This window comes from Mytilus trossulus, unplaced genomic scaffold (genome assembly GCF_036588685.1).
Source record: "Mytilus trossulus isolate FHL-02 unplaced genomic scaffold, PNRI_Mtr1.1.1.hap1 h1tg000024l__unscaffolded, whole genome shotgun sequence".
NCBI lineage: Eukaryota > Metazoa > Mollusca > Bivalvia > Mytilida > Mytilidae > Mytilus > Mytilus trossulus.
This window is the reverse complement of record NW_026963290.1, coordinates 109,546-122,690: the sequence shown is the minus strand read 5'-3', so window position 1 is coordinate 122,690 and position 13,145 is coordinate 109,546. Positions and strand designations below refer to the sequence as shown.

Here is a 13,145-nt window from a genome sequence, read left to right as displayed (position 1 = left end):
GTTATTCAGGTACAAATTCGAAAACGTTTCATTCGGTAATTAACTTTAATAGTTATATATTTTTCCCTTTGAATATTTCATGCAGTGGAAATCGACCAGCTAAAATTGCGACGAATAAGGCTAAACTTTTGACAAAATATGTAAAACTTGCAACTTTTTATGAAAAAACTATTGATACAAATTGGGCTAAGTTCGTGATATAGACTCTATAATATTTAGACCCTTTGCGTGATTGGCCCTACCCCTTTCTCGTTCAACTACAAGTATAAATGGCAAATCTAATATAACATTTCATTGACAGACTCCAATGTGTCGAATCAGGGGACCGTTTTTTTTTTAACTTACGGTACTGGTTCATGAGTAAGCAAGTGCATAAAGTATCGGATGAGAAGTGAGTATGTGCATGAATTACTGAGTCATGAAACTAGAGGCTCTTAAGAGCATGTGTCGCTCACCTTGGTCTTTGTGCATATTAAACAACGGAAACAGATGGATTCATGACAAAATTGTGTTTTGGTGATGTGTTTGTAGATAATACTTTACTGATCATTCTTGCTACTTACAATTTTCTCTATCTGTAATAAACTTGGCCCTTAAGTTACAGAGGAAAATATTTTGTAAAAACTTACCAAAATTTACCAAATTAATGAAAATTGTTAAAAATGACTATAAAGGGCAATAACTCATTAAGGGATCAACTGACCATTTTGGTCATGTGACTTATTTGAAGATCTTACTTTGCTGAACATTATTGCTGTTTGCAGTTTATCTCTATCTATAAAAGTATTCAAGATAATAACCAAAAACGATAAAATTTCCATAAAATTTACCAATTCAGGGACAACCTAACAACCAGTTGTCCAATTCATCTGAAAATTTGAGGGCAGATGGATTTTTACTTGATAAACAAGTTAACTTTACCCCTTGTAAGATTTGCTTTAAATGTTTCGGTTTCAAAGTAATAAGCCAAAATCTATATTTTACCCCTATGTTATTTTTTTAGCTATGGCAGCTGGCTGGCCGGCCACCGCACACATTTTTAAATAGAAACCCTAATAATGATTGTGGCTAATATAAAAAAGAAGATGTGGTATGATTGCCAATGAGACAACTATCCACAAAAGACCAAAATGACACAAACATTAACAACTATATGTCGCCGTACGGCCTTCAACAATGAACAAAGCCCATACCGCATAGTCAGCTATAAAAGGCCCCGATAAGACAATGTAAAACAATTCAAACGAGAAAACTGACGGCCTTATTTATGTAAAAAAAATGAACGAAAAACAAATATGTAACACATAAACAAACGAAAACCACTGAATTACAGGCTCCTGACCTGGGACACGCACAAACATAAATAATGTGGCGGGGTTAGACATGTTAGCGGGATCCCAACCCTCCCCATAACCTGGGACAGTGGTTTAACAGTACAACATAAGAAGTTTGGTTAAATTTGGCACAGTATTTTCAGAGAAGATTTTTGTAAAAGATTACAAAAATTTAGGAAAAATTGGTAAAAAATGACTTTAAAATTACCAATTCAGGGGCAGCAACCCAACAACCGATTGTCCGATTTATCTGAAAATATCAGGGCAGATCTTGACATGATAAACAATTTTACCCCTGTCAGATTTGCTCTAAATGCTTTGGTTTCAGAGTTAAAAGCCAAAATATAAATTTTACCCCAATGTTCTATTTTTAGCCATGGTGGCCATATTAGTTCGTTTGGCGGGTCACCGGACACAATTTTTAAACTAGATACCCGAATAATGATTGTGGCCAACTTTGGTTAAATTTGGCCAAGTAGTTTCAGAGGAGAAGATTTTTGTAAAAGTTAACAACGACGGACACCGGACGTCAAGTGATGAGAAAAGCTCACTTGACCCTTTGGCCCAGGTGAGCTAAAAAAGGTGACCGGACACACGGAGTACTGGGTCGTGATTAGGTGTAAGGAGTATTTGGTCGGAAATAACTAGGGGTGCTATAAACAGTTTCGTATAAAAAACTAGGGGTTATTCCCCAACTAAAAATAGACATGGAGGGAAGTCCCTTTTTATCGACATAATTGGTGAAAAAGTATCATGTTTTTTGTATTTGGTTGTAAAGATATGTTAATTAACTTCAATTAAAACAGGTTGAATGATTAAAATAATTTAAAAAATTAGATTAAATATTCATGTTTTGAGGGGAGACAACACTGTAAACAGTCTGTTTTTTTTGGCAGTGAAAATTCAAAACTTATTTGCAGCCACTGTAGCTCTTTTCGGAGCAGGCGAACGTATCCTGAAGCATGAATTTTTTGAAAGACCAGGTAAAAATCTATGAAATTCATACAACTTTGATTATGAAAAATGTGCAGGTATCATGTCTTCAGGGGTGTGCACATGACCTGATTTCAGGTTTTTTAAGCTTAAATTAGGCAATGTTTTTCCCAGTTTCTCTGGATAAAACTTTTTATACTATTAAAAGTACACTTTTTTTTATTCCATTATAAACTAGAGAACATTCTGATTCCAGTGATATCTAGTTTTATACAGGTATCTTTATTAATCAGTCCACCACTAAGGGTCACTTATACATGGTTCCTCAAAATATGACGTCATAGAAAAAAAACTGTTGATTGCACCCTAGGTGCCTTGTGTTCGGGTCCGTGAATGCGTAGATTCTTATAGCACTGGAGTAGATTCACAAAGAAAATTACAACTACGATTGATCGTGAATATGCAGAATTGTTCATGACTTACGATCAATCAAAGTTGTATTTTTTTTTGCCGGGTTCTTGAGTGATATGGTGCTGGTTCGAAAGTGGCCGTAGGTGTCTGTAGTACTAGGTGGTGAGAGATTTAGTTACTTGGAGTAAGTAGGTGAAGTACTTGATTGGAAGTAAGTAGACGACTGGAGTACTGAGTAATGGAGATCACCCACATTATTTGGTGGGGTTCTTGTTGCTCAGTCATTAGTTTTCTGTATTGTGTTATGTAGACTGCTGTCTGCCTACGCCGTGTTTTAGTCATTTCCATGACAATGCCATTTTGTTATAATCAATTATTGAATTAAGCATGTCTCAGCACATCAATTGAATTACTCGGTTTTCGATCTTTACGTTTTTTTTTTTGTTCATCTTGACATGCATTGAATATGTGTTCGGTTGTTTACAAGAATAAACAGTAAAACCCTTCAAAACGAACATAATTTTATTTATTTCACAGTGACGTATATAATATACAAAATTTCGTTTTTTATATCAATTTATTAAAATGAATTTAAAACAATAGCTTTAAAGAGAAGTATGCATAGAATAATGGTACAATGTTCATTTTTAGTAGCCACAGAAGATATATCATCATTGGATATGCAAACAGGAAGTTGCGTATTAGTTGGACGTGACGTAGTACTTATTTGTCGACGCAGCTGTTTGTCCGATGTCGATCAATGGATACACTTTAGACCATAGTTTGACTGTGTCTGGCTTCATGAAAGCTTTCATCAATATATTCTCTCTCTTTCACATCGAATGGAATCCATGCTACAGAATCCTTGTATTCGTTTGGTGACCTACAAGAAAAAAATGTAAATGTGTGTTAAAAAGATTTTTACTTTCATGAAAATTAATACACATGCTGCAATTTAACCATGTGGCGTAACAGTCAGTATTCATATCATCTGGACTGCCTCAGTGGTTAAGGGGATTCCAAAGCGTGTTCCCCTCGATTGTGGGAGATCGTATGTTTGAATCCCGGTCAGGTCATATCAAAGACGTCAACATAGGTATTTATTGCTTTTCGGCTTAAACACAGCAATGAGTAATAAGATCACAGTTGGGCTTGGACTCAGAATTATGTAATTGGATATATATGCCTTCTGTGGACTGCTACCTTGTGAACTAGCACATTAATAGATAGACCGACTCCGAGTGTCGTAAACAGCAATGTTGATATTCATATTTCATTATCATTTTCTCTTCTTAAATATACTCTTAACTTGCCGCTGGGCGTCAAATAACCATCACTCCATTCATCATATCATATGAAAGCTTTAGTGTCGGGGTTTCTCAGAAGTCTGACAAATGATACATAAGACAAAAGCTGATACACATGGAAATCGATTATAACTACATATTTTCAATGCCAAAAAAAACACACTCATCAAAGATACCAGGTTTTAACTGTGTATGTTTGAAACGCGTTTTGCCTGCTATGTAAGACTCATCAGGTACCGTTATGCTCGATTAAAAAAGTGAGAAAAAAAACTAAAGTTAATGAGCACTCATGACCCAAAAGACCGAAATGTATTGCTAAATACAACGAGTAAATTTATTCTGATACTTTAATCTCTCTCCATACTATCCTATATGTGATACCAGGAAAGTTATGACAACTCATGCACCATTAACAAATGAAGCTAGAAACACACATATGCAAACGGCTTGCAAAACAGATATAAAATGGAGGACAATATGCTTTAGACACAAATTCTCAAGCTCAGCTGTCGATCTTTTCTGGATTTTGCAGAAGAAATTCTAGCCTTTTCGGAGAAACTTTAAAAGAAAAAAAGGAACTTATAAGAATATATTTTATATACCCGGTTCTTGCAAATGATGTCCAATACTGGATGATATTTCTTGACAGTTTCATACCGTCGATGGATACAGCTTCAGGTCTGAACATGTAAATTAGTTCGTCTCCATGGCCACTACCATTGAACTAAGACGGGAAAGGTCCACCCCACGGCTCTGGACTTGGCATGGAGAATTGATAATGGTATGTCGTCGCTCCATACATAGAATGCAATTCCAACATCTTTATTGTTGGGTAAACAAACATGATATCTGCTAAAAGATGTGTAGCAAGAAGGCTCTGTTCTTTTGGAGAGTTTGCTACAAAGTAAAACTCACACAATTGACGTTTTACTTCCTCATTTTGTTTCAGATACGTATTGACATATTCGGCTATAACTTCTTCACAAGCCACTCTGTGTGGTAAACCTTCAGTCAGTGAAAAATTAATCGCTCCTGGATTTGTGGAAATAAAGTAACGACTAATATCGAGCCTTCGTTGGAAGTTGTGCCAGCAATCATGTCCAGAGAACGAAAGAATATAGCTACGGCAGAAGTAGGGTCCTATAGAGAAAGTATTGGATTTTCAGGAAACAATTCACCGTCCACTACTGGGTAATTGTCGGACATGTAGTGTACTTTATCGAGTTGAGCAGTGGCATAAAAATCTGTATACCTTAATAGATCTTGGACTGATAAATTTCTCAAACAATCAACGAACGAATATTCATCATCAATTGAACAGCCAGTTCTATTTGCTAGACCTGTCGCATATTCCCTGACAGCCTCCGGTTTACGCATTAGAATTTTGCTATGAACACCACTCTGACATATTACTCTCTGAAACAAGCCTTTGTTCGAAGAAATCAAGGACTGCAGCGATGTACTCATTGCACCTGCCGATTCTCCGAAAATGGTAACGGAATTTGGATTGCCACCGAAAGCTTCAATATTATCGTGCACCCATTGTATTGCTAGTTTTTGATCCCATAAACCAAAATTTCCTCTAGCGGCCGGATAGTCCATTGCGAAAAATCCAAACACACCCAATCTATAATTAAGAGTAACGACGATAACATTTCCTGTCATGGCAAAACCTGTAACATCGTCCTCAATTCCATAGCCAACTTCAAATCCACCGCCATGAATCCACATCATAACGGAGTACAGTTTCGTTTTACTGATCAATTTTGGTATGTGGATGTTAAGGAATAGACAGTCCTCTGAAATACCAGATGTAAACGATGTCTTCTGGAATTCTGGTACGTTTTGAGAGCACGCGGCACCGAATGACGTAGCATTGAGCGTGTGTATCCAGTTATCTATAGGTTGTGGTTTCTGGAATCTCCGTTGTCCTAGTGGGGGTTTAGCATATTTTATGCCAAGGAATTCGAATACAATTTCTCTATGTTTTGGATCGGTTCTTTTCAAACCTCTTATAGATACTGATGGTGTTGTAATAGTTATATGATTAGGGGTACCTTCTGCAACTTCTATTAAGGAATAAATTCCAGACCAAAGTTTGATTGTATCTGGCTTCATTGAACTTTTTAATGTTATTTGAGCGTCAATGTCCAGATACATGTTTTTCTCATCAAATTGTTCTTAGTAAACACTTTCTCCAAACTGATTTGGGGACCTGAAACAAACAGGAAGAGTAAATGAAGAAATCTTGATACATGCACACTGTTTTCACTTTTATAAATAAAAGCACATGGTCTTTACACATGCTTAATTATTATCATCGTATAAAAGAGAGCAAAAATGTTTTAAAAAATGAAATGAAGAACTATAAAATAAAGAACTGGGACGGTAAAGCCAAATATTTTAGAAGTTAATGGTTAGATGTATCATTAAATATGCAATGCAGTTTGTTTTTTTAAAGCTAGCTATTTTTCAAAATGAATTCGCGGATTTTACACTGCATTTAAATGAAACTTGCGATGAGCAATATTTTTAAGGTTCTTTGTTATCAATTGATTGTTAAATGTGTTGATTTACGTCCGGTTGACATTTTTGTTGCTTCAGCTAGCTACATATCGAATTCCTCAGACACTTTTAGGTTAATAATTATATATCAAGTTTAAAAAAGCGTCACTTCCATAAACCGGAACCATGTTTACCAACCTAATTTTGACTACTTTTGAGTGGAATTTTCGTAAAAGATTACAGTCACGGTCAATTCACTGGTTGTTTAGAGAGGGGTAGTTGGCCAAACTATATCGCATTCATTCCTTTCGTTTTATTCAAGGGGTAACGTCTTCGAGAATGGGACCTCGATGGCCGAGTGGTTAATACGAGCAGGGTTTATATATGTTGTTCGATATAACATATATTATAAAAGTTTATGTAAGCTACTTGAATTATGTATATATTTTATTGGATAACTATGGAAATAACTTTAATATGAACAGTAAATTTGTGCGCATGTGTCAAATATATTTTGTGCTCATTAGAACACGGCTTTTTTTTTAATAAGGACGTCATAAATAGAATTCTAATATGACGTGCTTCTTTAGCTTTGGGTACAAAGCCATGTTCAAATTCGAATAGAACATGGGCTGCACGTGATTGACGTCACAATTGAAATTGCAACGTCAGATGAATTTTTAAACAACATCAGAGATACAAATGGACATTTTTGTTGGTGTTGCTCGCTAGAAAATTAAATAAAAACATTCTAAAAGTAAGTTACAATTTTTCTGTTCTTTTCTTTATTAATAAACTGTTGATTTTTCTATAACGTTTTTGTTCATCAATCAAAATGACGACGTTTCGAGCGTCTACTATAGGTCCGCTAGTTCAAAATATTCCTATAAGAATCGAAATAATTCTATCATGCCATGCTCTATGTTATTATAACATGGGTAGGCATTATATTTGTAAACATTTAATACCTCGCTAACGCTCGGTATTAAGATATTAACAAATATAATGCCTACCCATGTTAAAATGAGCATAGAGCATGGCATGAAAGAATTATTTCTTAATCAATATTATAACAAATAGAAAGCTGTGTTACATACCCTGTTCTTGCAAATGATGTCCAATACTGGATGAGATTTCTTGACAGTTTCATACCGTCGATGGATACAGCTTCAGGTCTGAACATGTAAATTAGTTCGTCTCCATGGCCACTACCATTGAACCAAGACGGAAAAGGTCCTCCCCACGGCTCTGGACTTGGCATGGAGAATTGATAATGGTATGTCGTCGCTCCATACATAGAATGCAATTCCAACATCATTATTGTTGGGTAAACAAACATGATATCTGCTAAAAGATGTGTAGCAAGAAGGCTCTGTTCTTTTGGAGAGTTTGCTACAAAGTAAAACTCACACAATTGACGTTTTATTTCCTCATTTTGTTTAAGATATGTTTTAACATATTCGGCTATAACTTCTTCACAAGTCACTCTGTGTGGTATACCTTCATTCAGTGAAAAATTATATCGCTCCTGCATTTGTGGAAATAAATAGATAACTAATACCGAGCCTTCGTTAGAAGTTGTTCCAGCAATCATGCCCAGAGAACGAAAGAATATAGCTACGTCAGAAGTAGGGTCCTCCAGAGAAAGTATTGCATTTTCTGGAAACAGTTCACCGTCTACTACTGGTTAATTGTCCGACATGTAGTATACTTTATCGAGTTGAGCAGTGGCATAAAAATCTGTATACCTTAATAGATCTTGGACTGATAAATCTCTCAGACAATCAACAATGCATATTCATCATCAATTGAACAGCCAGTTCTATTTGCTAGACCTGTCGCATATTCCCTGACAGCATCCGGTTTACGCATCAGAATTCTGCTATGGACACCACTCTGCCATATAACTCTCTGAAACAAGCCTTTGTTTGCAGAAATCAGGGACTGCAGCGATGTACTCATTGCACCTGCCGATTCTCCGAAAATGGTTACGGAATTTGAATTGCCACCTAAAGCTTCAAAGTTATCGTGCACCCATTGTATTGCTATTTTTTGATCCCATAACCCAAAATTTCCTCTAGCGGCCGGATGGTCCATAGCGAAAAATCCAAACACACCCAATCTATAATTAAGAGTAACGACGATAACATTTCCTGTCATGGCAAAATCTGTTACATCGTTCTGATGTCCATAACCACCTTCAAATCCACCGCCATGAATCCATATCATTACGGAATATAGTTTCGTTTTACTGATCTCTTTCGGTATGTGAATGTTAAGGAATAGACAGTCCTCTGAAATACCGGAAGTATACCAAGTTTTTTCGTATTCTGGTACGTTTTGAGAGTACGCGGCACCGAATGACGTAGCATTGAGCGTATGTATCCAGTTACCTATATAGGTTGTGGTTTCTGGAATCTCCGCTGTCGTACTGGGGGTTAAGCATATGGTATGCCTAGGAATTCGAATATAGTATCACCAGTCGTATTAAGTGTTCTTTTAAAACATTGAACTTGTCCTGACGGTGTTGCTATAGATACATAATCTACTTTGTCAAGGCAGTTGGATAACGATAGAATAGGAAGCAAAAACAGTATATAGGATAACATTTGCAGTGTTAAATCAAACCATAAAAAAATACAAATTGATATTCTTGCGTAATACAACTTAGTTGTTTGAAACATGAATTAATTGTCCTTTTAATAATAGAACTGCATCGTTGAAGTGGTGTTTTGATCCTCAAAAATCACTGTTTAACGGTTTTATTATTATCACTAAATTTAAATACTGGAATCACAATCAGTTTGAGGACAGATATTTTGATTTAATTCGTTCAAAAGTCATGTGTCAGCCACTCACCAAACTGTTCAATTTCTCATTTCGTTGTTGAGTATACCAATCACTCTGAAAAGTATCGAATATTTGTATTAAAATAAAGGCGATATTTGTGAATTGTGAATGGAATCAGGGGGATGTGCCAAAGAGACAACAACTCGACCATAGATCAGAAATCTCCGTATACCAACATATTGATCTACTATTGCCTGTATCAAAGGTCCTTGAGAAAATCATTTTAAGGATATATACAGGGCTAGATGTATAGGGGGAGGGTTGAGATCTCATAAACATGTTTAACACCGTCGCATTTTTGTGCCTGTCCCAAGTCAGGAGCCTCTGGCCTTTGTTAGTCTTGTATTTTTTTTAGTTTTAGTTTCTTGTGAACGATTTGGTAATTAGTATGGCGTTCATTATCACTGTACTAGTATATATTTGTTTAGGGGCCAGCTGAAGGACGCCTCCGGGTGCGGGAGTTTCTCGCTGCATTGAAGACCTGTTGGTGACCTTCTGCTGTTATTATTGTTTTTATATGGTCGGGTTGTTGTCTCTTTGACACATTCACCATTTCCATTCTCAATTTTATTTAATTTGTTTTTGTGATATACATTATGTTCATAGTTATCAAAGGTACCAGGCTTAATATTTGATGTATACGCCAGTCTACGTAATTAGACTCACCAGTGACGCTCACATAAAAAAAAGTAAGAAGGCCAAATAAGTATAAAGTTGAAGAGCGTTGAGGACCCAAAATTCTAAAAAGTTTATACCAAATACGGCTAAGATAATATATATATATGCCTTCGATAATATCACTGATTTTTTTTTTTTTCTAAAAAAACCGATTATTTATATTACTCACGACACAAGTCATTTAAGTTAACACTATACTGTATAGTCTATACATGAATATATATACAAAATCTTTTTCATAATTGGAATAGTCATTTACAGGGATCTCCATGGATGAAAATTGTACCATGGAGGAACTTTCACCATTACAAACCGTGTCTACGCTGTACAGTGTAGCGCGATCGGAAGTATTTTATCCCTCCGTGCAAGGAATGGTGAACATGCTAATTCATTGCTTATTTAAATTATATTTATTTGAATTTTCATTATAGAATTAAAGTATCAATATGTTCATTTATTGCCGTTTTTAACCATTCAAATGCCAAGTCTTCATGGTCCCCCCTTAGTCTAGAATGACCAAAGCTGTCATGAAGGTCCCCATGTAGATTTCTTGTATTTTTGGTAATTGTTATGGGGGTTAAAAATCATATGATGTGGAGCTTATTTTTCGTGGACACTGTCAAATTAAGAACTCATTACCGGTATGGCTGATTTGCAGCAACAACAAAACGATTCGAACGGGTTATGTAAAAGGTTAAAGAGATTTGTAAACTGCAAATGAAAAGGTTTTTAATGACTTTATCTGACAAATTGATGCTGTGCAACATGCATCTTTCGAGTCTGAATAGAAACCGGAAACGCGGATGTATCAATTTGATTGTAATATACGAAATGAATTCGGAATTACAATACGATATTTCTTTACAGGAAATATTTATAAGTTTTTACTTTTAAACTTTTAAAGTCATTCTAAATTATTGTTACAGCAGTACTCGAGTTATTTTTGATGAAATAATATTTACTGTTTTGCGTCTTATTTTGTACTTCTTAAAAAAGGGGATGCTGATTGCGTAAGTCAAAATAAAGCACGTGTTCGACTTGTTAAACTATTTTCTTTGTAACTGGATTATTAATTTATTTATTTAATCTAAATTATCATAATCATTTGCTGAACTTAGTTGATTAATTCGACAAATGGATCGTCTATCCTCAGATAGTATTCTCCTGTCTGGTTTGTTAATCTACCTGTGCGAGCTCAGGTACAAGTGATTAGCGATCTTAATCCGGATATCCCTCAGGCGTTAGAACTGTGTTGGATTATAACATAAAAAGCCTAAGGGTTATTCAATTACATGCATTTGATTATAATTGATAAAAAAAATGGCGTCGGGCTACAAAAATGATGAAGTTTTGAACGATTTTATTGCCTTATCAAAGTTTGACACAAATGCCTCGTTTTCAAATAATGTCTCTTACAGAAAATAACCATGTGGATCGTATTGTCAAAGTGTGGCCAGACATCATCGATTTAACTCACTCCTGCTGGTTAATCCCATTATTCAATACTCGGTCCTCTTTTTATTTTATTTATGTTAATGATATCAAAGAAGGCATACGCAGTAATATTTAATTGTTTGATGATAATATTTCCCTTGTAAAAAAATGATGACAATATTTGAGGGAACGGGGATGATTGGTCTTTTTATTGGTCATCATTTAATACATCATATGGCTCAACAGAGGGGAAAACACAATTATAATATATTTTGATATTATAACGATAAAATAAATTCAACCAAACATAATTACCACTGTTTGTAAGTTCAAATTTTTATGTAACTTGCTCAATCATGCTGGAAACTTTGAAAATGCATATTTTGTATCATTTGTTTTGTATTTTACATAATATTTCCCTGTTTCCTATTATTTGTTTTGTTCACTTATTTGATATTCTTTTCACTGAAAACGTACCATTGTGGTATATTTTCCGAAATGTGTCGAGTGATGGCGAATTGCCATGTGCGATAAAGTTACGGAAAGGTATGCGATAATATTCGAGGGCATTTGATAAACTTTTCATATCAACCCTCTAAGCAACATTTCGGAAAATATGATATTCACGTAAACTCAAGGCTATCATCATACTGTAAAAATTATAAGCTATTTATTCTAAGGACTTATTCTGTCACTGATCGAGACTACACAAAGTTGTATCGCAGCCATTGGACTTATTCTGTCACTGATCGAGACTACACAAAGTTGTATCGCAGCCATGAGACTTATTCTGTCACTGATCGAGACTACAGAAAGTTGTATCGCAGCCATGGGACTTATTCTGTCACTGATCGAGACTACAGAAAGTTGTATCGCAGCAATGGGACTTATTCTGTCACTGATCGAGACTAAAGAAAGTTGTATCGCAGCCATGGGACTTATTCTGTCAACGATCGAGACTACACAAAGTTGTATCGCAGCCATGGGACTTATTTCGTCACTGATCTAGGTATTTTTAAAAGTTGTCATTTTGACTTGGTATGTTTGATCATATACAGAATTGTGTTTCACTAAATTGCTTCAAGAGTTTCAAAATGTTTGTGCGTCCAGAAACACGTCTTACGCAATGGAACCGGTTTTATAAAAATGAAACGAGATGTGGGATATACAACAACAAAAAAGAAAGAACAATAGTAAATAAGCTAATCATAGTTAAACAGGATTGAAATTTTGAATTTGCGCGAGACGTGCGTTTCGTCTACAAAAGACTCACCAGTGACGCTCGAATAAAAAAGACTCATCAGTGACTCTTGAATAAAAGTTAAAAAGGCCAAATAAAGGACGAAGTTGTAGAACATCGAGGACCAACATACACAAAAGAAAGACAAAACTAGGAAAAAATAAATAAAAAACAGACAGAAAAAAATCTTTTTTGAACATAAAATACATAAACTAAAGTCTTACCTGGTGACAGATTTTGACATGTAAGAATTTATATAATAAGCCATGTACTGATATTTAAACTAAATTAATACACAGCCACGTAAGATTGGAATAGGGACATTTAATGTTATATGCATCTTTTATGGAGAGTACAACATTCTCCCCTTCTAAAAGACTAGCAGAAAACCTTTGATGGGTTCGTAGATGGCCTGTTGTGAAAGGTAGTACAATGTCTGTCCCTAACGTTATA

The 13,145-nt window shown here is 35.3% G+C and overlaps 2 protein-coding genes across 2 annotated transcripts; both read right to left on the bottom strand.

The window, feature by feature from the left end:
• Positions 1 to 3,449: 3,449 nt before the first annotated feature.
• LOC134699011 (cholinesterase-like) lies at positions 3,450 to 6,145 on the bottom strand. The gene is made up of 2 exons (XM_063560703.1): positions 5,238 to 6,145; positions 3,450 to 3,561 (listed from the first exon to the last, which is right to left on the bottom strand). The coding sequence occupies exons 1-2, from the start codon at positions 6,143 to 6,145 to the stop codon at positions 3,450 to 3,452; spliced, it is 1,020 nt and encodes a 339-aa protein (XP_063416773.1).
• Positions 6,146 to 8,266: 2,121 nt separating this feature from the next.
• On the bottom strand, positions 8,267 to 8,719 carry LOC134699010 (cholinesterase-like). The gene has a single exon (XM_063560702.1). It carries the CDS (start codon positions 8,717 to 8,719, stop codon positions 8,267 to 8,269), a length of 453 nt encoding a protein of 150 aa, XP_063416772.1.
• Positions 8,720 to 13,145: the final 4,426 nt, after the last annotated feature.

Coding starts and splice junctions, on each gene's coding strand:
- LOC134699011 (XM_063560703.1), bottom strand. CDS start 6,145: ATGTATCTGGACATTGACGCTCAAATAACATTAAAAAGTTCAATGAAG. Junction 3,562..5,237: donor TCAGTCCAAGATCTATTAAG/GTATACAGATTT, acceptor TTTTTCTTGTAG/GTCACCAAACGAATACAAGG.
- LOC134699010 (XM_063560702.1), bottom strand. CDS start 8,719: ATGATATGGATTCATGGCGGTGGATTTGAAGGTGGTTATGGACATCAG.